Below are 27,514 nucleotides of genomic sequence, written 5' to 3' on the forward strand. Positions count from 1 at the left end.
CGGGCAGCTAATATCATTGCCTGGATGTGCCGTATGCACCACGTGGTTTTGAATAAGGTGACGATACAGTATTCAGCAACGTTCACTGGGAAATGTCTGTTAACAGTGTGGTGGTGCTGCTGATAACAGCGGCGTGCTATCCATCATGTAAGTGTTCTGTAAGTCTGTAACAGAGCTTGGAACAAGGCACGACGAATATGACACAACTGTGTACGTATGTATGTATTTATTTGTACGATTGTATTTGCGCGAGACAGCACGCTCGTGATTACAACATTTAAGCGGCGCTATGAGAATGGCCTTAGTCCCGGCAATTTCGCAACCAATATCCTAGCCGGGGGGTCAACACCAAGTCCTTCTTATCGTGCGTTACAAAACGCAAACGGTACTTACAACATACACCACTTGTATTCTTCGTTAAAGAGTGACCTATCATTCTGTATTCGGGGAGGGGGGGATCATACCCAATTGCTTCGTCAAGATATGGCTTGAGAAAGAAGCTCAAGGCAATATTGTGACAGCTTGGACACAGTTGTTGGTGTGGCCACGAAGTCAGAAGACCAACCAATCTGCGGGAGGTTTCTCAAGACAGTAACCAACTTAACTTACTGACAGGGCAGCTACAACTCACTTGGAACTGACTGCGCGGTGCTTTTCGTTGCGTTTCGCTGCCTTAGATAAGTGTGCAGAACCGGCGTGCGCTTGCATCAAGGCCTGCCTTTCACATCATGTGAGCCCCCGCTAGGCCTACAGGGACACCTTGCTTTATCTATCTTTCCTGGCTTCATGAAAGCTGTAGTTCATTATGCTCATACAACACAAATCGCCCTTACGTACAATACGCGAGCTATGCCCTCTGACAGGATTCTTGCGCCTGGTGGCGAGACATGAATCCGGTCGGACAAACCATCATCTGTTTGTAAGGGGGAGCGCATGCACACTGATCTGGTGTGCCTAGCAATCACCTTGATCACGTGTCCTGTAAAATGACATTTCTCAGTCACGCAGTCGCAGATACATGTGACAATTGTGTTGCGGCAATACCGAAGCTTGAATCGCACTCGTGCATGTGTGCGCCCTCTCCCACAAACAGATACTGGTGTGTCCGACCGGATTCATGTCTCGTCACTTGGTGCTCGAAACCTGTCGGAGGCCACAGCGTGCGCGTTGCACGTAAGCGTGATTTGTGCTGTATGTTCATACCGCACGAATCACCCAGACTACCATAGCGATGTCTCACGTTCGCTTTTGGAGAGGAGGTGCTATCCGCTACGTGCTGTGAGTCCCGTCGTAGTAGCGTCGCAGATACTAGTGGCTCGTGAAGTAGAACCACACGGGCACTTCGGCATGGTACAGCTTGTTTTAAGGCGACAAGATTCAATCTGCGTGGTAAATTAGGCAGGTGGAGTTCTTCGTACCAAAGACTGCGGGATTCTGTTCTGTCAAATTTAATACGCGCTTGAAGAAAAATGCCGGAGGTTTTTCCTTCCTGGAGTTTGTCTCACGGAAGGATACGACCAGCGCGTTATGGAAGAATTCGTGAGTTCTGCAGTCGGCAAGACTACAAAGCACACCAGACAGGAACGAGAATGTGACATACAGTCACAGTAAAACTATTAAAAAGAGACCTGGATGGACAGCCGAATGTCCTCGTGATTTATTACTTCGATATAGTCCTTGTTTTGCAGTTTCTTCATTGGCTATTCCAGCTCGCATGGCTGCAGTGGAAACATTTGCCCGCGGCCGCGGGGATAGCCCGATCAGTGGACTGCTTTGACTGTGCAACAACACATACATACGTAGACATGTTGAAAAGCTCTAGCAGGGTATTTATGCTGCAATTATCTTGTAGTGCCAGGAGTGATGATGAAAGCAACTATGCAAGACAACAACAAATATAAAATGATGATGACGAATGGGGAAATTCGCCACCTGAGTTGTGGCCCACTACTCCAATACCGACGGGGCTGTATGAGATATAGAATGACAACGAGGTGACGATGGATGAGAGATGCTAGTAAGGCTAGTGCATCAGCATCTTCGGTGACCCCTAAAGACCCCCGTAAATGAAGGTGTCGTGGTCCTCCCTAACATCATTCGGATTTCCACTGCACGCGGCACTCCAAGGCTGATACGCAGGCTTCTGGCCAACAGTCCACGAAGTCACAGCTCAGATGTTCGTGAAATCCCGTGTAGAACCGGTAAGCTGTACAGGAGGGTTCCACGGACCAATGCAGAATGGATGGTTAGGAAAGCCTTCTAGCCAATCCCACATGTAGCGCCAGCAAAGTGTCGAAAAACGTTCAGCTATCACTGCACCCTCGTTTCCAGGTACCTGATATGGGCTGTCCATGACTGGTTGGAGTCCACGGTCACGACAAATAATTTATGACACCTGACTTGTGTAGGATAACATTGCCAAGTGACAGTCGAAAGGTGCACATACGGTTTCGGGTGATTGGGAGCACGACTGACTTTCCAGCCGAGGTATACATGCCCGCATTCGTGAAGTAGCTGCTGATCTCATCCAACGAATGTTGAAGACTGTGTTAAATCGCTTGCCTGGATTTCCCAGTCGTCCATACGCATACATCATCAGCATATATCGAGATCTCTACCTTGCGATGAACGCAGCGCTTGAGGCCCGCCATAGCCAGGCTGAATAGGATTTCTTGTGGGACACCCTGGTTAAGCATCGTTTCGTGCGTGTCTCCACCTCGAGTGCCGACAAATATCTGTCTATGGCGCACGAAGTCAGCCAACCATATAAAAACTCTGCGGGATACCATAGCTCGAAGCAAGGTGTGGAGTACATAGATATGGCTGACCTTACCATAAGCTCGCTTGGCGTCAAGAAACACTGCTACGGTTATCTGCTTGCAGCTCTTTGCTTCTTCAGCGGTATAGTGACAAGGTCCGTGATGGAGTCTCTGGAGCTACAGTACCAACGAAAACTCGCCATTCCATCAGGGAAAACGTGGTTCCTCTCGAGACCCCACTCCAGTCTGTGCAACATCATTCGCTTACCTAGGCAGCTTGTTAGGCTAACAGGCCGAAAGGAAGAAAGATGTGATGCATGTGGATGCTTGCCAGGCTTTAACAACGCGGCCACTAGAGTTTGTTTCCAGCTGACGAGTACCTGACCTGTTTGCCTTGACTTGTTGTGTATATGTAGCAAGGTATGAAAGCCTGGGTCACTGAGGTTGCGAAGGGATGTATACGTAATACCATCTGCGCTAGTGGACGACTTCTCACGCGAGAAACAAAGCGCACTTTTAAGAAAAAATCCCCGTCAATTTTTGCGTTCGACACAAGTACCATTCGCCCAATGTATTCACGAAGTTTAGAGATGGACGACTGGAAAGTTGGGGATCCCGCAGCTGCAGATGCAGCGGCCACAGTCCCACATAATTCTATGCCTTCCACCACCTCAGACTTGCGAAGGATCACAGCAAGCGATCTCCATGGGTTGTGAGTGGAACAACGCCCCTTGGGCTACCCACAACTCTCCAAACCCTGACGGGTTTGCTGAAGGGCGATAGGGTTGCGCAAAAGTAAAATAAAGTTGCTTGTTTAAAAATAAAGTTGCTCTTGTTTGCCAAAACCTCCGTGAATTGCACATGGACATTCCCGGGTGCGACATCGACTTAGTTAATGAGGTCACGAAATGTACACCAGTTAGTTAATCTGACGAACCTTCTGTCACATTGAGGAGCGCATTGACGGTATAGGACATATATATTGGGAGGTGATGATCACTCCCTTTTCCATGAACATCCTGCCGGAGCCGGAACAAAGCGGAGCCGGTCCTTCATATTTTGGAAAAAGGGCACCTTGATAACGCGGTCCGCTCCCGGGTGGGACGTGTACTTGAACGCGCGGCCAATAACACGGTCGTCGGGGCAGCATTCTTTGCGGTGCTGTTTCCGGGAATATTTTTTCCTAACGATCAACATCCGTAGCCCACGACAGCTGCCTGAATATATCTTTGGAGCAGATGGAGATATCAAGGACGTCCGTGCTAAAATCTCTACGTAAACACGTGGGAACTCATCATGCATCAAGTTCGTCTAAGGCGTCGCACCATATTCCTCCCTTGGCGTCAGTGCTCCTGCTTCCCCACAGGGAGTGTCTCCCACAAAGATGAATGATGTGGCAAGTCCCCTAAGAGGGGTTTAACTTCTCCTCTTGTGAGCGATAACGACAGTGGGACATATAAACTTACTACTGAGAGCAGTGTATTATGAAACTGCACCGACATGATATAGTCAACACCAATGTCAGCCTGTCTCTGCTGCACTACGTAGTCAGGTCACTGCGCGCACACAGTGTGGGTCGGGACAAACCGATATCCATCGAAAGCCATCTTTCACATTGGCTTCACCGATGGCCAGTATAGGGGTCTGATACTTAAGCAAGAACAATTTAAGGTCGGGAAGATTATTTCGTAGACCACGCGCATTCCATTGCATCAGAGCGGCGCTGTTATAGCAGCGATCCATGAGCAGATGTTATCAACTGCTCTGTTGCAAGGAGTTGTGTGACTGCTGCGGGGCCTGACGTACCAGAGAAAGATTGCACGATTGCTTTGAGCGCTGCGAAAATCAGTGGAAGCACAAGACCGGCAACGTCACTTGTGTCGATGTAAGACTCAGACTGCGACCGCTGCGGCAGATATAGTCTTCTGGCTGCTGCGCTCGCATTTCCCTTTGCAACATCAGCACAAGCGGGGCCGACCACTTCTCATACTCGCTTAAGTCAGACCACGTGCTAGCATTCTCATACACATTAGCAGGTGTCCTGACGTTGTCGGCGCTCCTGGGTGGCCTGCGGATCTTGCTGGATTTCACCGGGACACGCCAGGGCTGGCCAGGCGATGCCACAGCTGACTGGGGACTGGGACTCGACGCGGGTAGAGCAAACTGAGCATCTTGTGTCAGGGGCGGATCCGGACCCTCGGTTTGGAGGCGGGGGAGGGGGGGGTTCCTTTGTCGAAGCGCGTAGTAAGGGAAGGGAGAGAGGGAAATCCAATGTATAAACTGACGTTTGGGGGGGGGCGATCTCTCCCCCATTTGGATCTGCCACTGTCTCGTGCACTACCATCAGGATGCAACTAGAGTCACTAAATAAGCTACGCTTCAGAGTAACGACACTGAGGCAAAATCAGCCGCCATGTTGTTTCGGATGACCTCCAGCCCCACCTATATTTTGGCAGTAGAAATAGATGAAGATGAAGTTCAGCAGTGGAAGAAGACAACACTTCGAAGAGCGCTAAATGGATGGCGCTGGAGGTCATTCGAAACAACATGGCGGCTCAGTGTCGATACTCTGAAGCGTAGCTTATTTAGTGACTCTAGATGCAACTTGCCAATAGTGCACAAGACTTCAGCTTGATACGACCGTGTTGTGGCACAACTTGGGACTTTTTGGGACACACCTATGCCATATTATCAGACTTGACCATAAGATTTTGAAACAACATGAAATCACATTGTAGGATCACGAACATTCAAGGTCACTCCAGCAGCACTCACGGAGAGCTTCTGTACTCTGCGCAGAAATGCTACACTTGTGCTGACAAACGTTGCCGACCGCGTTACATCACTATAGTCAACTGGTCAGGAAGTTAAAAGCGTCACTGTTCGTATTACAGATGCTGGGAATGTATCTTCTACAAGGTTCGTTGGGTTCGAACAGATTCACTTCACATCAGAGCCGCTGTTCGCGGAAGAAGAGTGTAAGCATCTTCCACTTTTCTTAACTGCTACAGAGGTTTAGTACTGCCTACGCAATCACTTTGCGTGCGCAAGGAAATAACAGGTGCACGCTCCACATGCGACGAACGTGACTTTGCGTTTAGCTCGTGCACACTGAGGACACACTATTTCCCTGCGTGTGCCACAACGAGTGAGTTCTAGTATATCGTACGCTATCGCCTTTGCGTACGAAAGAGATAGCGTGGTGGTCTGCACACTACGCGAAGCTCTCTATGTTTTGCGCGTGCGCAGAACCACCAACGTTATCCCTTACGTACGTAAAGGCGGTAGCGTACGAATTTCAGTGCACAGTACAGCTATCGCCTTTGCGTACCCAAGGGATAGCGTGATGGTTCTGCGTACTGCGAAGCTCTCTTTATGTTTTGCGCGTGCGATGAACCACCAACGCTATTCCTTACGTACGCAAAGGCGATAGCGTACGTAAGGGATAGCGTTGGCTGTCCTACGCACACGCAAAACATAAAAAGAGCTTCGCGCAGTGCGCAGGGCTACTACACTATCACTTACGTACGCAAAGGCTATAGCGTACGTAAGGGATAGCGTTGGTTGTCCTGTGCACTCGCAAAACATTAGGTGATCTTCGCGCAGTGCGCAGAACCACTACGCTATTCCCTTACGTACGCAAAGGCGATACTGTACGATACACTAAACCTCACTATTAGAGAGTTTTAATACATCGTATACGCAAAGGCGATAGCGTACGTAACAGATAGCGCTGGTGGTTCTGCGCACTGCGCGAAGCTCTCTTTCTGTTATGGACGTGCGCAGAACCATCAACGCTATCCCTTACGTACGCAAAGGCGATAGCGTCCGATGTACTAAAACTCTCTAATATCTCAAGAAAAACACAAGTGCGCGCCAAAGGCGCAATACATAAGATCATCTACAGCATGCTCATTCTACGCCCGTTCCCAACTTGAGGAAAATTATCATTCACTGCTACGTATCGCGCATGGCAATAAAGGGCAATTTTTGAGCACAAGTTCAGTGTCTGAACTCGTGAGCTAATAAAGTGTTGTAGTACTGCATACACAGCCGCTTTGCGTACGCAAGGAAATAGCGGTGCAGTTTCCGCATACGCAACATTTTCATCGCGTTTTTCCCAGAGACCGCTTTGTGATTGCAATGACACCTTCTACACCCCTCTATTTAACTTATTGGAAGCTTACGCAGACCTCCTGTTCTTCTAGAGGCCCACTAAGTATTTTTACTCCCCAAGAGATAGGACAGGAGAAATATCATTCCTACAAGCGTGCCAAACCATGACAACAAACCAGATCGCGCAGTCTACAAGCTGCTCTAACCACGCGATTCACAAAGAAACGTTCATGTGCACTCAATGCCTCTTGTTTGAGCTGTTCCCATATACGTAGTGCATCCATCCAAAGAACCGATACAACCAACAACCGCGGCAGCTCATTTTGTAAAGCGTGCCCTCCCCATCAAGGCTCGTCGCCCAAAGAAGGGAGAATGAGGCGTAAAATGTGACCCATGTACGGTCGCGCACAAATTTGGTTCGCCCGCTGCACGCGTTGACAAGGATGCCCGAGAGGCGGGCTACCAACATATCACGCAAAGCATTCGCACCGGATTCTCGTGGGGAACGGAAAATGGTTTGTATTATAATGTGTTCCAGTTGTTGGGAAACCAAGGAAACGAGGGCTCGAGGCTCGGACATCATCCGTGTGACATCATCTGCGTGCGATATGCCCTTTTCATTCTATTCATCTTCACCGCAATAAACGGTCTCTTCGACTCTACGACTGGACTCCGGGTTCCTCTTTATTTCAACAGTTTTTGGTACCGAAACCCGGGAAGGAGGAATCCGAACAATCAAGATCCAAATTATCAAAGGATCCGAATTGGAATCATGGAACGACTTCGTAAACAATGAGCACCGGTTCGCGCCAGGATTACCAAGCTCCCGGACGACATCCGATTACTCCTACAGCAATCCCCTCAACCGATGGATGAGTTAGAGGTAAAGCATGACGTCCTCACTACGAAAGCGGCAGTTCTGGCAGACCTCAATCGTGAAATATTGGTGATCATCGGTGAGGCACAGATGGAAGCTGAAGCCGAAGAATGCGACCGCTGCCTTGAACTCATCGCTACGGCCAAATTGAGGGTTCAGCGCTGCCTCAATGGACCAGAGAAGACCTGTCTATCCAAGCTACGCAAAGACAAACTGGACCCGCTTTGCCACATTCTGTAAGCCTCTCAAAGCTACGCATCGAGCCTTACACCGGCGAGTTATCTGCATGGCAATCCTTCTGGGATCAATTCGAAGCAGCGGTACACAACAATACAACACTGTCCAACGTCCACAGGTTTCAATACCCGCGATCTCTAATCAAGGGCAGGACTGTATTCTAAGTGTATCGAAACAGCACTCAGTATGAGACGCGATCCGCTGAGTTAGCACCCTCGGAGAAGCTTCTGAAGCTCAAGAAGTCAGGATGCTGTTTCCGATGTGGAAAGAAATACCACGTAGCAAGGATGTGCAGATCGTCGTCCAGATTCACTTGTGGCACCTGTGGAGGGAAGCACCTGACTAGCTCGTGCTGTAAGACTCCTGCGTCTGCGAATCTATTGAGCAGTCGAGACCTTCCAACACCGCGAGAATTACTCGGAGAAGCAACTGTGGCCTCAGCTCATGACGAGACTACTGCAACGGAACCTGATCAAGTCTCTACATGGTTCTCCATCAATGTGTGCACGGTCAACATCAACGCTGTTATGCTGCAGACGTCAAGGGCACAAGCACAAAGAGCTAAGCTCAAGTTCGATCAGCTTCCTTCTGAGACCCTCCAGTAACTGCTGCTGTACAGAGGGGCCAGCAGCAAAGGGCTAAGCGCGGAGAACCGAAACGACATAACATGGGCGACACGGTCAAGAAGCCTGTGCTTGCCGACCAGGTGCTCAGAACTGTCAAATTGTTCAACGAGAAGAACGGCCATGGATTCATCAACCGGAACGACATCCACGAGGACGTATTCGTTCATCAGACGGCCACCACTCGCAACAACCCACAAGGAGTAATGCGCGGCGTAGGTGAGAGAGGGGTGGGCAAACTTAACGTCGTTCTTAGAGAGAAAGGTCGTGAAGCGGCCAACGTGACTGTGCACGATAGAGAAGCCGTTCCAGGAAATCCGTATGCTGCAGGACGGCGTCGTTTTCGTGGATGCTGGTTCCCCAGACCACATCGCTCGATGTCCCGCAGAGGGCCACCACCATAGGCGACGGAAGACCTTCTCGACACCAGGCGCTTCCTACCGCAGCATCGAGGATCCATACCAAGATCTTCTAACCATGGGTTCTACCGTCGTCTTAGAGGTCTACCACGGAAAATCTTTCAAGATTACCTTCGCAGGGCGTATGAGCACGAAGAGTATGACGACGTCTGAAACCAGCAAGTGGAACGAGGACCACCAAGAATGTACTCTGGAAAGTACTTCAGACGTCGTCCCAGATGATCAAGGAGCGAAGATAACGACGTAGAGAGCTATAGGGATAACGAACCGCGTCTACAAGATAGGACGACGGGTTCCTTGAGGGGGCCGTCATGTAGGCCGCGTCTAAGACCTCGGTTGGTCGGCTTCATCAAGGCAGAGGAGAGGTGGACGCGCCGGCATTGGTACGAATGACCGTGCTCTCAGCAGAGACCAATCATTGGGAGAAAGCATCGTCGAGCCTAACGAGACTGTTCCCAAGGAATGACGCTATAGGCGGACGAGGATCCCAGAAATTAAGTGGCAGCTCGAATACACTGTGGAACTGACTTCAGTTCATAGTCTACTGTGCACTGCATCCGACACTTTTGGTCTGGTGCTCTTGATGTCATCTGGTAAATCAAGGGGCACCTGGGCCCTTGCTCGTAGTGGCACTTTCTGCTGGCGGAGATGCCTAGTACGAGCCTGTAACATAAACTACCCGATGGAGGCTTTCTACGACGGCCAGTGCAGCAACAACTCCATAAGCTGGGGCTCTAGCGTGTCGCGTGCTGTCTGGCCGGGAGTATGTTGGGAAACCAAGGAAACGAGGACGAAACGGGCTCGAGGCTCGGACATCATCCGTGTGGTGTGACATCATCTGCATGGGATATGCCCTTTTCATTCCATTCATCTTCACCGCAGTAAACGGTCTCTTCGACTTTAGGACTGGACTCGGAGTTCCTGTTTATTTCAACACCAGTATTTCGAATTACCTGTAATTCGTTATGTATTCACATATTCCTAAATGGCGGAGTACATATAGGGCTAACAGCAGCTTAAAGGGAGTATTGCATCCGGAAACGTGTGTATGATATCTTCTCACGAAAGAGATCCAGGGTTTCAAGCATTTCACGCAAGGAAATGGGAACTAACAACAGAAAAAGGATGCATCGTATGGGGTATGAGAGTTTGTCCTCTGTTTGTCGCGACGTTGTCCTGAGCCTCCTACATGATGATCATATCTGCCAGACCAAAATAAAGATGTTGGCGCGGTCATATGTATAGTGGCCGGGAATGGACAGGGATATTGAACTGGCTTGTCACTCATGTGGAGCGTGTGCCGCTTCAGCAGATCACAAGGTGCCAGTTCCTCTGCATCAGTGGGAAGTTCCAACACAGCCATGGTACCGGATTCACGCCGATTTCGCGGACTTCGACGGGAAAAGCTATCTCGTGGTAGTCGACGCCTACAGCAAGTGGCCCGAGATGAAGCTTATGACGTCAACCAAATCTACTGCTTCCATGAAAGCACTCAGTGATATCTTCGCTGCACAGGGACTTCCGGTTCAACTCGTCACCGACAACGGTCCGCAGTTTACCTCATCCGTTTTCACGGGGTTCTTGAATCGCCTTGGCATCAAGCATATCCTAACGCCGCCTTATCACCCCAAACCTAACGGGCAGGCAGAGATTCTTGACCGCTCGTTTAAGCAGTTTCTTCGTCGGCAGAAGGAAGGGAGGAACCAGGCAAGAGGAGTTAACCACTTCTTGCTGAAGTACAGGGTAACACCGCACGCCACAACGGAACAGCCGCCATGCGAGCTGCTCAACAAAAGACACTTCCGCACAGAACTCGACCTCCTTCGCCCAGGCCATCCGAATACTTGGACTACAGCGAGTGATCGCCAAAAGCGTAATTACGATTCCACACCAGGGACCCAAGGTTTGCTGATCGTGACAAGGTTTGGGTTAAAGACAGGACACGAAGGAATCCCTCGCTTCGGGGCGCTGTCATCCGCTCGTTAGGGAGCCCAACCTATCTTATTAGCACTGAGGGTAAGAAGGAGCACAGGGTGCTTGCGGATGATATCAAGATTGGCCTGCTGGATCTACTAGACTTCGGTACATCACCTGACGGTGTGCTTCCTGGCAATTCCGCCATTGATGGTGATGCTCATTCCGAAGACGTATCTCAGCCCCGAAGGTACTCTGTCAGGGATCGTCGTCCTCCCCAGCGGTTTGGCTCAACTTAGACGGGAGGAGTGCAGTGGCGTCAGCTGAAGAATCTGAAGGCACGCAACTATATGTTAGGGGCACGTGGCAGCTGATTAAGCCCGAATGCCGTCATTCAGAAACTGGAGCCGTTCTGGGAACCACGCATGTACATACTTAGGTTGATTAAACGTCTTGTTTTCTGGGACTCCGCTACAATACCGATACGGTAATGTTCGGCACCGCTTCGCAGTCTCCTTAGCAAACTTTCTCTTCCGAAAACAGCTTACATATTAAGTAAAGGAGTTCGCGCTCCCTCTGCAGCTGAGGAAGCCCAGCGATAGCACCATCATGATGGCCAGGAACACGAATGTGAGCGCAGAGCGAAGAAGCTGCCGTCTTGCTCCTTCTCGGAGTTTCGTGCTCCTGGAGCAGCTATTAAAGGAAGATTTCGCAAGGATTCGAAAAAAAATTAGGTGACCATCATACCGAACACGAACCACCCCCTCTATACCGAATACACACTCGCATTCATTTTGCGCGAATAATTAATTCGTAAATGATGACAATGGCATACCGAAACCGAAATGCGAAGAGCAGAAAGCGGAGCTCCATACTACGGCGGTTCGTCCAGAGAAGCATACCATGACGTCACCTAGCATTGTCGTCTGCTGGGAAGCGTGCATTCTACCTTGCCGGATGATGTCAGCGGTGTGTTGCTTTCAGTGCCCTCTGGCTTCACAGAGGCGAAGCATTCGCTTCGTAATAAATTCGTTTGAATAAAATCGGCGCGATGTTTTGGAACGAGATATTTCGTACATATGTATGTTCCCGACATCCCAAAGTTTACGGATATACCACAACCTTTGTGGAGATTTTGTTGCGGAGTCCCACTTTAAACGGCACTTGAACGCTTGGGCTTGAACGCACTGCTGTGCTGCCGTTTCTCCCTTTCTCTTTTTTCCCACCGGCTCTGCTGCCGCCCCACGTACTGCGTCCTCTTTCTTCGCTTTCCTGCAGAGGAGGGAAGAGGTCACATGACGGAGCATATGATACCCCATTTTCGTGCACCCTCCAAAAGCAGGGGCATGAAGAGCGCGCTCACGTACGAAACCCGGAATACGAGCGTCACCACTTAACGGTGGGAGTACCAAACGCTCTCGCTCCGGAGCAGCCCCTTAACGCGCCCCAGACGCCATACCTCCCGCCCGCCGGTCGGTCGCGAAAGGTCCTCCGCCCGCTCCCTGATTGGTCTTGTCCGAGTGACTTTTTGTTCGATTTCCAGAGAGGGAATAGACGGTATTTTGAGGCGCCCTACCCAGCCCGAGCCATACAGCCATACACACGACTCTGGTGCAACAGTTCTACCGCGTGTCATGCTCCACACATGTGCTATTCACGTGGTGAGACGAGGGGTTCAAAAGAGTACTTCAAATACATGTATTCCTTATTGCATTGAAAGTATTGGAGCGCAGACATTTCGATTTTGGGCGAGAGGAGTACGTTAGCCTAGTGCAACGCTGCTCTGTTATCCCATTCCAGGATATATTTAGACAGTTTAGTACAGTCTATTTGATAACTTTTTAGTGCACTGTATACAGCGGAAACATTTCGAACAAAATAAAACCATAGTACGGTTGCGGCAACTATCGATGGTCAATTATCGTAAATCTATCGATAGTTTCTCGACGGTATCGATGGACTGGCGATAGTTTTGCATCACTACTACGCGGTCCTTAGGTGGTTTTCTCTCAGGCTTCTGCTTCTTGAATGTGAAGACTGACGGCACCGCAAATTCATAGGGAATCCGTCTTCCACTTGACGCGTTTGGGACAAAATCAGCCTCTTTGAAGTGCCGTGAATGCAGCTTTGCTGTGTCAACATTGAACGTGTCTTTTCTCTTGACGGTTAGCAGCCATTTTTTTTTGTCTCAGGGAAGTTGTGTGTCTGAGGGAAGCGTGACGTGTTAGCAGAGCATGAAGTCTCACACTAGACGATTCAAACAGTCCGAGTGCACAGTCTGAGGCGGACTATCTGTCTGATAACCAGTCACAGAAATGCAGTGTAACCTAACGTGACAGTTGTGTGGGATGCTCAAATAACGAAAACTCAGATTCACCGAGCTGAGAAAAATCACATTTTATACCAGTGCGTGAGTATCACAGCGGGCTTCATAACAACAACTGCAATCGTACCAAGCTTTTATTTTGTACCAAATGTTTCTGTTGTGTAAAGTGCACTAACTAGTTCTCCAATGGGCTGTACTAAACTGTCTAAATTGTTCCTGGGATGGGATAGCAACTCATCATTGCACTAGGTTCACGTAATTTTCTTGCCCAAAATCGAAATGACCGCGCTCAGTGCTTTCAATGCAATAAGGAATACACGCAGGCATTTGAAGCACTCTTACCCAGGGGTCGGAACCGGAACTGAACAGTAACCGAAAACCGCAAAAAATCGTTACTTTTTGCCGAACCGAACCGTAAACATTTTTTCTCTCCCCTTGAACGAACCGGAACTGAACCGAAAAAATATAATGCGGTAACCGGTATGCCAGATGGTAAAAACGGCACGCGACTGCCGCGCTCCAGCTCCCTGCATCGCTCGGAATCTTGCCGAATTGATAAAGAGGGTATAACAAATTGATAAACCAAGAAGTGGTGAGTCCATTCACCTCCTACAGCCTCACCTCCAAAAGGTTCACGACATCCCTATACATTTTTGTGACTCGAAGTGCAACACAGATGTGCTACACGACAGCTACACTTTACATTGCTGCCTCGGCTACCTTCTTTCATTCAGCGTTGCAGTGTGAACAGCATCCCCACAAGCAACACGGACAACTAACAATCACGGGAAATATGTTGGCGTGTGGTTCAGAGCATAGAGAAAGCTCTGCTGTACGCCATTTCCCAGCACTTTTCGGTGCAGTAGAAGATGATCTACTGTGAAATGCATGGTTCTTTGTACAGAAGTGTAGAGGCGAGGGTGCAAGAGGAAGGAAGGAGGAGCAAGCCATCGCCGGAACCTGATGTTACATCTCACACGTGGTACACTGTTTAGCGCAAGCACACGTAAACCGGTTTGAACCGACTAATACCGGTTCAAACCGTTATTTTGATTGCGCTGAGCCCGAACCCGAACCGAACCGATAACCTTGAACCGGAACTTGAACCGAACCCCAAAAAATAATGGTTCCGAGCCCTGCTCTTACCTGGTTTTGCATTTCCCTTTGAACCCCTCGTCTCACCACATAGATAACAGTGGAACAGCACATGTGTGCAGCATGACACGCGATAGAACTGCTGCACCAAAGTCGTGTGTATGGCCGTATGGCTCGGGCCAGGTAAGGGAGCCTCAAACCATACCGTCTATTCCGTCTCTGGAAATCGGAGAAAACGTCACTCAGATAGGGCCAATCAGGGAGCGGCCGGAGGGCCTTTCGCGATCGACCGGTGGGCGGGAGGGACGGCGCGTTAAGTGGCTCATCCAGAGCGGCAGAGTTTGGTACTCCCACCGTTAAGTGATGACGCTCGTACTCCCGAGTTTCGTACGTGAGCCCGCTCTTCATGCCCCTGCTTTTGGAGGTTGCACAAAAATGGGGTATCATATGATGGTGTAGCATGACACGCGATATAACTGTTGTACGACAGCCGTGTGCATGGCTCGGGCCGGGTATAAGGCACCTCAAACATGGCGGAATGCCGGTAGGTTTCCGTGCGTGCTACGAGAGGGCGCTGGGTTTTGGCGTTTTGCAAACCGTCTATTCCGGCATACCCTCAAAATACGTCGCCTGCTGCTCTTGCTATGCATTACATCAAATTGCACAGAAACTACTCCACTAATACGCGTCGGATTTTCGGCGTTATTGTCGGTGATGAGCGAGGAGTAAAACTGCACTATAGTATCGGAATCGAGCGCGACGAATGCGATAGTCCCTTTAATGCTACCGTACCGCAGCATGGGTGTCGACATTGCATTTCACTTTAAAAATATGTTGTGTAACGTCTGTTCAGTTGACAAATCAGATGAATTGCTAACGGTGTCGAAAAACACATCATGAAGATAATAGAGAACATGTCACTCTTATACATTTCCTTCAGCGCCACAAGACGGAAACGAGTCTCCACTACTTAGCGAGACCAGAAGTCGCAATCGGCGATCGCCATCCTTCTGGGAATTCAAGCCCAATTCCTATGAAGCTGAAAAGCAGACGAACAAAAGAACCAGGTGGTATGCTAACAACATAATTGTGGTAAGCATTTGAGGAGGTGACCGACTCTCTTTCCGACACTGCCGAGCTGTACCATTCGCGGATGTATTTCTTCAAAACGTGGCTACTACTACATCATCGAAGCGGTACAGATCGATCTGTACTGCGTAACATATTTTTCACGACCCACATGCATTGTCTATCATAATCTACTGGTTAACGAAGTATGTCGAAAACTGGAAACTCCAGTGATCCGGTGAAGGTGCATATCGTAACAAAAACCTCGTCGGAACCGCCGATATCTTCCTACGTAAGTACAGTCGACCCGCGTTTATCCGGACTTCATTTATCCGGATCCTGCGCTATCCGGACAAAAAAGCATGGGGACGGATTTCTCCCCATGTATTTCGCCCTCGTTTATCCGGACTTCAGCTTCCGGACTCGGACGAGAATTCCAGGGAACAGAAGTGAGTAATACCACGGTCCCTCAATTGAAGGACCGTGGTAATACCCAACAATCGGCTTCAGTTATCCGGTCATTGTCCAGGAATGACACTTGGCCCACACCTACTCAAGCGAGGTCGAGAACCCTGATCGTGGCCTTCCTTTTACTGACACAAAGAAGGTGTTGCTCGGAAGAATTTCCTCCCTTTCCGACTTTGCACTTTACACAAAAGTAATCCACTGAGCAGTCTGGTCATTTCAGACTGAGAAGGTCCGCAACGAGGACCCCTGCGCTGCAATCATAGATGACGACATCGTCAGTATCGTCGCTTCCGATAGTGTTCAAGAAGAATCTGATGATGGAAGCGTGGATGCACCAGCTGTGACGGCAGAAAATGCGCGGGCGGCACTGAGAACACCGCTATTATTTTTCGAGCAAGAGAACAATATTTCGCAAGTCAATGCAATTCGCAAAAGTTTGCAAGAACTGGATGCGTATATTAGAATGAAACAGATGATAATGGATAGTTTTCTGTGTAATGGTCAATAAAGATGTCCTTTTAGGATCACTCTGGATTTTCGTGTTTCACTTATCCGGTTCCCCCGCTATCCGGACATTTTCACAGGAAACGAAGCCGTCCGGATAAACGCGGGTCGACTGTATTTATTTTTTAATCCCGGGAGGCGTGTGGATCTCACCGAAGCGAAATTACTTGTGCGGTGTGTACGGGTGGCTTCGAAGCACCACCAGTCCTCCTCAGGTACCCGCGGACGCGGCTGTAGAGTATGTACCACTGCGCCCATACACCATGTTGCAAGCCGAGACTGTGCGCGCGCTCCGATTAGTCGAGAATGTTTTGAAATCGCATTTTGTACGCGCGCATGTGAGTGCAGCGTTTCGGCCGCTTCAGCCGTTTCAGCATAGTTTGGAAATAGCACGGCCGACATGTCGTCCTCCTGTGTTCGGTGGTGTTAATCGACAGAACAGTTTGCAGAAATATGTTCGCGGGTTTATTCGTCCATCGTTGTGAGTATACGCGTGTTGTGCTGTTTCTGGACACAACTATTATCCCACGAACAATCTATCAACTGCGGTACCGGAATGCTTCATGAGTTGGAGCGTGAAGAACAAGTTCGGGCGCCGTTGGATTTCGAGGACTGTCAACAAAGACAGGGTTACGTGCCACCCAAGCGCTTTTCGCTTCGCTATAATGGATGCACCGCAAGCAGCGAAGGAAGGTGCTCATCATGAAATGGTACGCACTCATGAGACTGGCTCGGTATTAGGAGTTGTACGGTGTGTTCGTTCTGCTTCATATTCGAATTTTCTCCCAGTGTGTCAACAACGCAGTGGGCTTTGCACGCACAGTGCACCCATGTATCAGATCTTTGAATCAGTGCTTTGTATCAGTGCTTTGTATCAAATAAATCTTCATTTTACCCAAAAATCGCTTTAGTTATTTTGAATACCGAATAACGGCAGCAGGCCTGAAATCCAGTAGAAGTCGATAGTAGCCAGGACCGGCCGAAAGGCCAGCCAGACATTGAAGCTCCTGATTGACCGACTGGTTGTGCATAATATCCACCCAAGCAGCACAAAGGACCGGGGCGAAGCCGGTCCAGCATCGGGAAAGAATCCTACAAAGTCGGGGGCATGCCACCAGCCGATACCGGTCCTTCCTCCAGTTTGCAACACCGGGATGATTAAGGACCGACATCGGCAGCAAGTATTTGGTCCCAGCAGGTCCCCGACGGATCCCCGATAATGCTGCCAGGGGCTCCCCCCATGCATATTTACCCCCCCCCATGCATATTTTAGCATTAATATGCTTATTTTGAATAATTACAATAATTTCGAGTGTAAACAGTGTGTGTAGAGCCCAACATTTTATTTTCGGAGAGGAAATAGACTGACACAACACTTGTAGCACCTCAATAGACTAAACGACGAGTGGTGCACACTAAGCAGTCTGCCTGCATCACCCAATGCATGCCAATTGTGTCTGAAATGAAAAACAAAGAAAGAGGGGTATACAGAAATATGCAGCATGTCCGGATAACTACTGTCATTGGCAATGTAGCCCGAAAAGAAAAGGGTGGAAATGGTCTACCGTAATATCCAGCCTGCCTGCGTAACCACTGGCCCTTCAATGGTGTCTCAAAGGGGGGGGGGGGGGGGGACGTACACAGTAAGAGGTGGTCTCTGAAAGGAAACAAAAAAAGGTATCCAGTAGTAGGCAGTCTGCCTAACCACTTGCACTTCGGTAATGGCCCTGGAAGAAATGAACGGCTTGTAGCATTAATATTAGACGTAACGGTAAAATTGCTGCATGGGGGGAAATGGTATACAGTAATATGCAGCCTGCCTGCGTAACCACTCGCACGTCAACGGTTTCTAAGAAAACGCTGTCTAAAAGAAAGAAAAAGTATACAGCAAGAGGCGGTCTGCCTGCACAAGTGGTGGTGTCTCAAAGAAAACGAAGTTATGCAGTAATAGGCAGTCTGCCTATCTGCTCACGCTTCAGTACTGCCCAGACACAAAAATGAATGGCATGTAACGTTAGACGTAACGGAACAATTGCTGCACGTCAGCACAAAATAGTCTGTGCACGGTATGTGGAATGAGCTTTATCAAAAATGGTAAAATGCACAGCGTAGGGATTACGAAACTCAAGAGTTACCAAGAGAAAATTTAAATTATGAAAAAATGACAAAGCCAACGACTGGGAGAAACGCAAGTCCAGGAAAGAGAAAATAGTTCACATCCAGCGCCTTTGGTGCAAATGACTAGCAATTACTACAACGAAAACTGTAAAAAATGACAGCTGACCGGGACTAGAGCTGACAGTCAATGGTGTGCGCATATTCAGCGTTCCTTCACAAAAACGTCAATAAGCAAAAAAAAAAAAAACATGGTCAAGGAGAAGCATCCCTATTGTCCCTACTGTCTTGATGCTAACATCAGAGCTGCTCTGATGCTAATGTTAACACCAGCTGATGTTAGCATCAAGACAGTGTCCCAAATCACATCAGATCTGATGTTAACATCACAGCTGCTCTGATGATGATGTTAACATCAGAGCTGCCTTGATGCTGATGTTGACATGAGAGCTGCATTGATGCTGGTTATGGCAATCTTGAAAATGCTGCAGTCTTGGTTTACTGAAATGTTCTGCAAAGAAAGCCCCTCATGCCTGCGGTATATGAGTACCGACAAGAACCCTCACGAAACAGGAGATAGCAGCAACAAATCACTTCGCCTGAACAATTCACCACTCCGGAGTACGTACCTTTTAACGCATATCCATTTATCATCAACATACCTGAGCGTTGAACTCACGGGGGCACAAAAACTGGTAATGATCGAACGGTGAACAACAGCGCAAAAGAGCACACCTAGGTCCTCATTTCCGGTCCAACTTGTCCTTCCGAAAGAGCACTTCTAAGCGTTGTCATGGCGAGCAAGAGTCCCCACCGCATTTGAACACGGTGCTTGAGTTTCTCTTGCTGGAGGCCGCTGCGTCATACACGCTGAACCTGCAAGAAATATCGTTCCAGAAAACACGATTTCAGGACACCTATATGTAGAGCAGTGTAGAGACATATGACATACCGTCTGCACAAAGTACAGTCGACTTCACTTGGCGTTCTATCTCCCTGTCGTTGTGCAGATCCCTGCAAATAGAGTAAAACGAACAATGAGAATGCATGGTGCAGTCGAACATATTAATTCACAGTTATATTAATTACACACCTGAAACGGCAAGAATCCTGAAGGCGAAGAACGATTTGGCTTCACATGCAAGGCAGCGTCTTCACTCTTTGACATGTCAAACGAGACCGACTGGTCTGCTCGCGGTTAGAAGAAACGCTTCCACTTACAGACAGTTGCAATATCAGACGGGTTGCAAGAACGACAGCACCAGGTGAGAACAACAATACAAAGCCTCTAAAACGCTTTAGACTTGCTGGAACGCTCGCAATTACGCGAACTACACGCGGCGACGAGAAACGACCGTTACAGCGGTTACAGCAGCCAAAGCGAACACAACAAGAACCGCGCATGCGCGACAGGCAGCGCTGGCTGGTGGCATGGAAGACAAGCGACGACGCGCGAGCGAGTGCGGGTGAGCCTGTGTTGAAATGGGCATGGAGCCAACATCTCCGCGCAATGGCTTGGCGGACGAAATATGACGACGGGTAGAATCGTACTACCTCTTGAGATTGTGGCCGTTCCAGGATCTTTCCAGAAATGCTGCTGTTTTCATAAGAATCATTGAATGTTGTGTTTGAAGCAAAATTGCAACATGAGATTGGCCAAAGCTAAGGTATTAGTTATGATTGTGAACAGATCGGCAGTGCAACCTGACAGTGAGAGATCGATAGAATCAAAAACAACAACAAAACACTCACTGTTTTGCCGACCCTTTCTCTAGTGTTTTTTCTTTCTTTCTTTTTTTGTTTGTTTGTTATAATGAAGGAAAGCAAGGTTAAATGCTACATTTTTCTTGACTGTGTGCGATGGTGTACATCACAGGTTCCTCATGTGCCATGAATCTACTTAAAAGCTGCTGATGGTGGCAGGGATTCACACTTACAACAGTGACCAGAATGCAGCAGGAGTACTTTTGAGGCACTCTGGCCACGTTGACCACAAAACGGCGTTCCATACTCCCTCCGAACCAAACTTTGCAAAACTTGTAGCACAGAAACATTAACAACACACACGCCGGCCATTTGCACCCAGGCACCCAGCAATGACAACCAAAACAAAGATGATGGCGACGGCAGTCGCGGTAGCCCAAATGCAGGGAGCTCCAGCGTAGTCTTTGCGGGTTTCGGTGCAGCGGTTTTCGTCCGATCAGTTCGACTTGCTAAAGCTCTCTTCGTTTCGTTTCACGTGAGTTTTTCGTTTCGGGGGATTCGGTCGTTTCGTTCGGGCGTGGCCGACTCTTCCCGAGTATCTTGTACTTGCGTGCTTTGCAGTGAGGCTCCATTAATACTTCTGTTCAGGGTGCTGCGTGTGCATGTTTTCTGTCATACAACACAACACATGAAGTGAACTGCAGCCCAATGTTTGAAAGAGTTACCTCATACCAGACAGCCAAATTCCTTCCTGAAGGGATGCTTCACTGTCTCGTACAGCTTGGGACAAAAGTTTCTGAAACACGGGTGTTTTGTATTTCACTTCTCCACGCCTCCCCTGCGGCCTAAGGGGAACACTTGTTGAACAGAATCCCCAAGGATTCTGTTCAACAAGCATTCCCCAAAGGTGGCTAGGAAAAGTCCAATACAGAATACCCGTGTTTCAGAAACTTTGTCTCAAGCTGTACCATCCGATCACGTGTTACCGAATCTGCATAAACATCGGGAGACGAGCGGGAAGAAATACTTAGCCAGTACACCACAGCAGATCGGGACGTTAACGGGGATCCATCGGGAAAGAATCCTGGCCGGGACGCAAACGGGAATCTATCGGGAAAGAATTCTGACCGGGACACGAACGGGGATCTATCGGGAAATAATTTTATGTAGTTTCCCTCTCCCTCAATTCTTCCCCCTCACATAGTCGGGAAGCAGTCGGGCTCGTGACGGCGATATCGGCCACCTCGAACCCATCATCCCCGTTACGTTCCCAGCCGAATCCCAGTCCTTTGTGCTGCTTGGGCACCACGTCGCAATTTCATTGGTCGTGTGCCCAGTGTTGTGTGAATTATCTCAAACTATGGGCTCTATGGGGAGCTGTTGGAGCCTGGCACCACTTCATGCAAAAGGAGGTGCTGATAGAGCTTACTACTCCTAGTAGTACTAATAGTAGTAGTTAGTAGTAGTAGCAGCAGCAGTAGCAGCAGCAGTAGTAGTAGTAGTAGTAGTAGTAGTAGTAGTAGTAGTAGTAACTCTAGATAGGTCTACTCCCAGCTTCAAAGCAGCCGTTCCATTACGGGAAACAGTAACGGAAACAAAATCGGAATGTTGGTATCAGAAACAGAAAACGGAACCAAAATATTTCAGTGGTGAAAATGGAAACGGTAACGAAAATACTCCCGTTACCCTTCCCTGGTACTATAGTTGCTCGTGCTATAGATATGTGTGGCAGAAACAGGTACGGGGTCTGTTTCTGAGCAGACTCCAGGGTCAGGAAAAAGAGAGTAACAACCTATGTTTAAAGGGGCAATAAACAGGTATGCAAGGGGCACTTTTTTCTAGTGCTGTGTGATTCGTTTCCTATAGTGACGTTTAGCAAAACTTTTTGTCGCAGAAAAGTAAATACTGGCTCCAAAGCGACCGAATATTCACTGCACTCTTTCGCGCTCATGCCCCGCCCTGCGATGCCCTGGCGGCGATAGACGCACGTGATTTTGACGTCGCGCACCATCAACCATTCAAAATGCAGGACGCCTATACATTGATTTTTTGTAATTACGGGAAGGGAGGTCAATTCTAAACATATTTACACTTGTCAATACCAAGGTAGCCAGATCAAAAGGTACCAGAAGCCCAGAATATCCTATTTCATGTGCGCACTATGTTTTCAGTGCTGTATCGCTCCGCGAGATCACAGCGATGTTCTCACAACCGGTTCTCCCCGCACGCCGCTGCTTGTGTCAACCAGGGCCGTCATTGGCTAGGAGTCCGAAATATCCCCCATTTCCAATGACTGGAATGCAGCTTTGCCGCTTTGCTACACGTGCGAGACGTGAGACGTAAGTGCTCTCCGAGTGGGAAGGAGGGACTCACGCGGATTATGCCCTTTGGAAAACATTGTTTCGTGGTAAAGACGCTCGCTAGAAGTAAATAAATTCCATAATTGGATATCGTGATCCACGTTCTTTCATAGAGCATAATAATTGGAGACTATTTGTAAAGCTGTTTAGTGCCCCTTTAAAGGGGCACTAAAAGGGCATCGCAGGGCGGGGCATGAGCAGAAAAGAGTGCAGTGAATATTCGGTCGGTTTGGAGTCATTATTTACTTTTTTGCGACAAAAATTTTTGCTAAACATCACTGTAGGAAACGAATCACATTGCATTAGAAAAAAGTGCGCCTTGCATACCTGTTTATTGCCCCTTTAACGTCTTCCGAAACCAGATTGTGCACCAGAGAGCATTTCAGTGCAGAGGCGCTCATTCAGTTTTACTGCGGAAAAATGTACCTTCAGCTGATTGCAGTTCCACGTTGATTGCAGAACTCAGGCCTCAAGAAGTGGAACAATGTGACCAGGAGCTGGACTTTCTGGCAGAGGCTCAAATATTACCCTCTCATCTTCTTTTTGCTGATATTGATAATAGCTTTATCCATCGAGTACATGACACTCTTCTTCTGCTGCATTCTCGGTATGACAATGATAAATGTCTTAGTTACCGACTGTCATTCTTACACATAGGAGGGGTGTCCAGAAAATAAGCTTTGATTGGCTGTTGAGAAAACACGAACACACGTTTCCAAAATGCCAACTGGGTTCCGCATTGCCATGTCACGTCGAAACTGGGATGTACCCGGGTTCGAATCCCGGTGCCGGCTGTGCTGTCTGGGGTTTTTACTGGGTTTTCCTCAGACGCTTTCAGACATATGTCGGCACAATTCCCTTAGAAGTCGGTCCAGGACGCACATTCCCCCAGGGCGTCAGTCGTGACGTTGCCCACCTCTGTGAGACCGACAACGGCGAGCCCTTTCAGCGGCACCACCACCACCACACGGTTCGGCATTGGCCACACTAGGCTAACACACCTCAGCGTAAATCTACTCCGCTTCCCTATTATCAACTGGGCTCCAAAATGTTTCGCTGGGTTTCACATTTCTATGCAGTTTCTACTATTACGCACTGAGGCACTAGTCATAGCGGTGCATCAGTGTTTGCATCATGTAGAATGATATGTCTCCAGTTGCGAAGCTAAAGGCTAAAGTAGCTAACGCACAGGGGCCTCTCTACCGTATCATGACCTCCTTCACATCGTCTTCCTCCTTTTTGTCATCCTTGCGAAGGCGGTGCTAACACCGAAAACGTCTGCATCGTCTGTTCTCGCGAACTCAGAGAACTGTCCCTTCGACCGCACGCAGCAAATTTGAGAGGCGGCGGATCGCTCGATTGCCTAAAACATAAAAACGAATATTCGTCACCACCATATTATTGTATCAAATTACCGGTTGTGACTTGCCAGTGGAGAAATGATTTCCGCGCAATTCGGCAGCGCAAATATTTGCAAACAGCACATACTTCCTTGGATGTGCCTCGTACGGACAGGTACAGTAGTGATGGTGGTGGTGGTGGTGGTGGTGATGGAACTGCTTGCCGTAGTCGGGAACAGGTACAGTGGTTGTACTGGTGAACAGGTGCAGTAAGTGCATGGCAATCGAAACATTGACCCCTCTAATTGCGTTCCTGGCCGCCATGGCATACTGGTTCACTCTTCAATGCATCCCGCGCGGGCGTCAATGCCAGGGTATACCTAAACAGGTAGCGCAACCCCCATAGGCCCGTGTGTCTTCAGAATGACGCCATGATAGAGACGGTTAGCGCCATCCATCCGTTGCGCGGACTGCTACGATTGTAAATAAATGACGTCAGAGGTGACGTCAGCAGTATGAATAATAAGTAGTGCATAATTAGCTATGGCACGTTTACGTTCGCGCACTTCGTTTGCGTTGTAGTCCCTTTTCCTCACCCAGGCAACAATACCAGACGAGAACACAGAAAAATAAATCATATCACGTTTAATGAAACATATCAATTCGAAATACATATAGTTATCACACATTTTGACAACTCCAAACAGAAGGGCATCGAGATGACCACACAGAAATTACGAAGGCTCACTTCAGGTCCATTTCGCACCTAGAGATATACGTACACGTAGCAGGGCGTCGGAGCGAACCGAAAACCGGAACCGAAAACAAAACAAAAAAACGCTATTTTGGTGCGAACCGGAACGGAATCGAAACCGTATACGTTTTTTTCGCTCAGGAGGGAAACCGGAAAATATATTTAACGGTTTTCGGTCCAAGAACTTCGCCGGTTTGGACTACGGATAGGCGAATGAAACAGACGTCGTGTGCTCTGAAGTCATGTCATGGATACTTTACGAGGGTTATGTTTACGGTGGAATGTATGTCGGTATAGTATGACCCTTAGGCTCCCTTCGTAATGGTTTATAGTTCGCGCAACCACACAGACTTCGAGGTACATGTGACTCTCTAGCAATGTGCCGTAGTGTTCGTTTTAATTTGATCCCCCAAAAATTTCCTCAACTAAACAGCGACCCAAGGGGGCTGCATAACGGCTTCTTTATCGGTAATGTCGCGCAACGCGTCCCTTGTTTGAGAGCAGCTAAGTTGAATACATTTACGCATACGCGAGGCCAAGCCCGTGCAAAGTGGCAACTCTTTTGTGGACAGGACAGGAAGAAAATAAAACGGAGCCGTCGAGCGCGTTTGTGAATGAAGGTGTTCCTCGATTTGCGTCGTACTCGCGCGGTGGTGATTGCTGGCTAGACAGTAGCAACAGACATTCGGATGGGACGCAATCGCTCCAACCCCGCAAGAAATTGCTTTACGTATGACATCACGACAAACAAGTCCGTTTGTAGCATGCTCTTCAATAAAGGAGAAAGCCCATTTGAACAGACAGTAACCTACAGGAACCAGGAGCTACCAACATATATAATCCGATGATGAATTGGGGAGGTTTTCCACTCTAGGAGTGGAACGCTGATTTTTTTTTTTTTTTTTTTGTGGGGATGAATATTCCCAGCAGAAGCGGAACCGGTTAAAAACCGGTATGAACCGTTATTTTTTTGCTCCGGAGCAGAACCGGTACCGGATCGTTTATGATGTAACCGGAACGAAAACCGGAACGAAAAACGTTTCGGTTCGACACCCTGACACGTAGTGAGTAGAGGTTTACATTTATTCAATAAGTGGTCATTATAGGTCCATTGCAACAAAACATGACATCGTTGGTGCACAGCTGATTCCTGCTAACACTCACGCTATCATAACCGCTCGTCCCATGAATGTTTTTTTTTTTTTCTCTCGTGGGGCCAGTCACATGGAATGCATTGAATTCATCTGTTCACACGTGTTAGACTTGGTCTACAGCTCCGAGATGTGAACGTCGCTTCCTCTTTAACCCCAAAAGTGTACGGACTCCGTATTACAATGCACGGACACACGGCACGGGTACAGAGATGCACGGATAAACACGCCCACTGCGACACATGCGCAAAGGAGCAGGATACGGAAGTGTACTCGAGTGGTAGATGGTCTCGTATATGTGCACGAGTGGGACAAGAAAGTTTTTTCTACATTGAAATTATGAATAACCTATTAGTAGATACACAACCTATGCCCGTGTTATAAAGCTTTTTTTTTTTTTACGATCGTACCTCTACTACCAACACCCAGGATCGCTCGCGCCTCATGATGGTAGCCTTGCCGATGGGTCTGATTTGGTATTTTCGCTTGTATTCGCTACCAGTTTAGATATACCATGTCAATGCACCATGAAGAGGGTCTGGACCCATGTCTGGAGGTGCTCTGTTGGCCTTGTCTTGCTGGACGGCACCTATCACCTTATTCGCTTCGTCATCACGAGAGTACTACCCTTCATCACAGGCTACCAACATCACTTGATAACTTGCCATACCACACGACGACTTTTCGTCCGACGATCGCAGACTGAACGGTGTTGTCTCATGACAGCCGAAGCAGCACAATGTATTGAAAGTTCGAGTTCATGGGGTGTGACTATCAGGTGTCTTATCACTGCAGTGCTTCATTTCGCAGAGCTGCCCACGAATAACCAGCGTTGACCTATACCCGTTCACCCCCTATGCATTCGTACAACCAGTACATTGTGATGCATAGGAGACTGCGCTCGTTTCCTGAAAACTGAGAGCTCAGAACGGAAAGTAATGTCTCTTGTGGAGCATTACTTTCCAGTGTTCCGCAGGAGTTGACTCACTGCATGTCTGCAGATACTGAGCGTGTCCATTATGCATCAGCAGTCAGGAGGCTGCCTCACTAAGAGAGAGTGTGTGTATCTTGCAGATCATGTGTGCATGACAATTGGATTTCCCTGTCGTCATCAAACGTTCCTACGTTGGGCAGAGGAAGAACTGGAGCAGCATCCTACTGGAAAATGGCTGATGGAAGATGGATCGGTATCGCGATATGAACCGACACCCGATGAAATGGACGCAAGAGAGGAACTCGAATACCTAATGCAAACGTTCCCGCGTGAGAGAGAAGGATGGCTAGAAGATATTTATAATATTGTCGTCAACTGAACGGTCGAAATGCTTTTGTTGGTCCTCATTGCCTTGCATTTCTTCGTTGTATTGGATTATTAAAATTTCGAATTGACTGCCAAGTCACCGGGACAAGGTTAAAGTACTATATCCAAGCTACTTACTACGACGTGTAGTACTCGCCTGTCAATTATCAACAGCTATGTCACGTAGGCTCTCCCATAGCGTGCCATCGTACAAAGCGAAGCGTGACAAGCTGTTTTTGTGTTTTTAATTGAATTCCACGAAACCAACAAAACAAATAGAAACAAAGGCGCGCCATCAATTGGCTGGCTGGGCTGACATCAGGCGCGATACGCCCAATCACGTAGGTAGAAAATTCCACAAAAATACGGGAAAAAAAATCTGAA

General features: G+C 48.4%; 1 protein-coding gene and 1 long non-coding RNA gene across 4 annotated transcripts; one reads left to right on the plus strand and one right to left on the minus strand.

Moving 5' to 3' along the window:
* On the plus strand, window positions 1–27,378 carry LOC135383928 (uncharacterized). 3 transcript variants are annotated; one of them, XM_064613210.1, is made up of 5 exons: window positions 1–210; window positions 5,654–5,737; window positions 15,307–15,458; window positions 23,045–23,192; window positions 26,905–27,378. In XM_064613210.1, exons 1-5 carry the CDS (start codon window positions 198–200, stop codon window positions 27,141–27,143), a joined length of 636 nt encoding a protein of 211 aa, XP_064469280.1. In that variant the 5' UTR covers window positions 1–197; the 3' UTR covers window positions 27,144–27,378. The 3 variants fall into 3 exon arrangements, with proteins under 3 accessions (XP_064469280.1, XP_064469279.1, XP_064469281.1); XM_064613209.1 differs by having other exon boundaries at window positions 1–147; XM_064613211.1 differs by lacking the exon at window positions 5,654–5,737.
* LOC135383927 (uncharacterized) lies at window positions 17,733–19,871 on the minus strand. Its single transcript, XR_010420161.1, has 4 exons — window positions 19,615–19,871; window positions 19,474–19,535; window positions 17,972–19,397; window positions 17,733–17,863 (listed from the first exon to the last, which is right to left on the minus strand). It is a non-coding gene; the product is annotated as an uncharacterized LOC135383927 (long non-coding RNA).
* Window positions 27,379–27,514: the final 136 nt, after the last annotated feature.

The sequence above is a fragment of the Ornithodoros turicata genome, chromosome 2 (assembly GCF_037126465.1).
Source record: "Ornithodoros turicata isolate Travis chromosome 2, ASM3712646v1, whole genome shotgun sequence".
NCBI lineage: Eukaryota > Metazoa > Arthropoda > Arachnida > Ixodida > Argasidae > Ornithodoros > Ornithodoros turicata.

Bases quoted from the DNA above. Each gene is read 5' to 3' on its own strand.
- LOC135383928 (XM_064613209.1), top strand. From the start codon at position 93: ATGTCTGTTAACAGTGTGGTGGTGCTGCTGATAACAGCGGCGTGCTAT. The intron at 5,738-15,306 runs GTAAGCATCTTC...CATTTCCTTCAG, and splicing joins GCTGTTCGCGGAAGAAGAGT to CGCCACAAGACGGAAACGAG. The intron at 23,193-26,904 runs GTATGACAATGA...TGTATCTTGCAG, and splicing joins CTTCTTCTGCTGCATTCTCG to ATCATGTGTGCATGACAATT.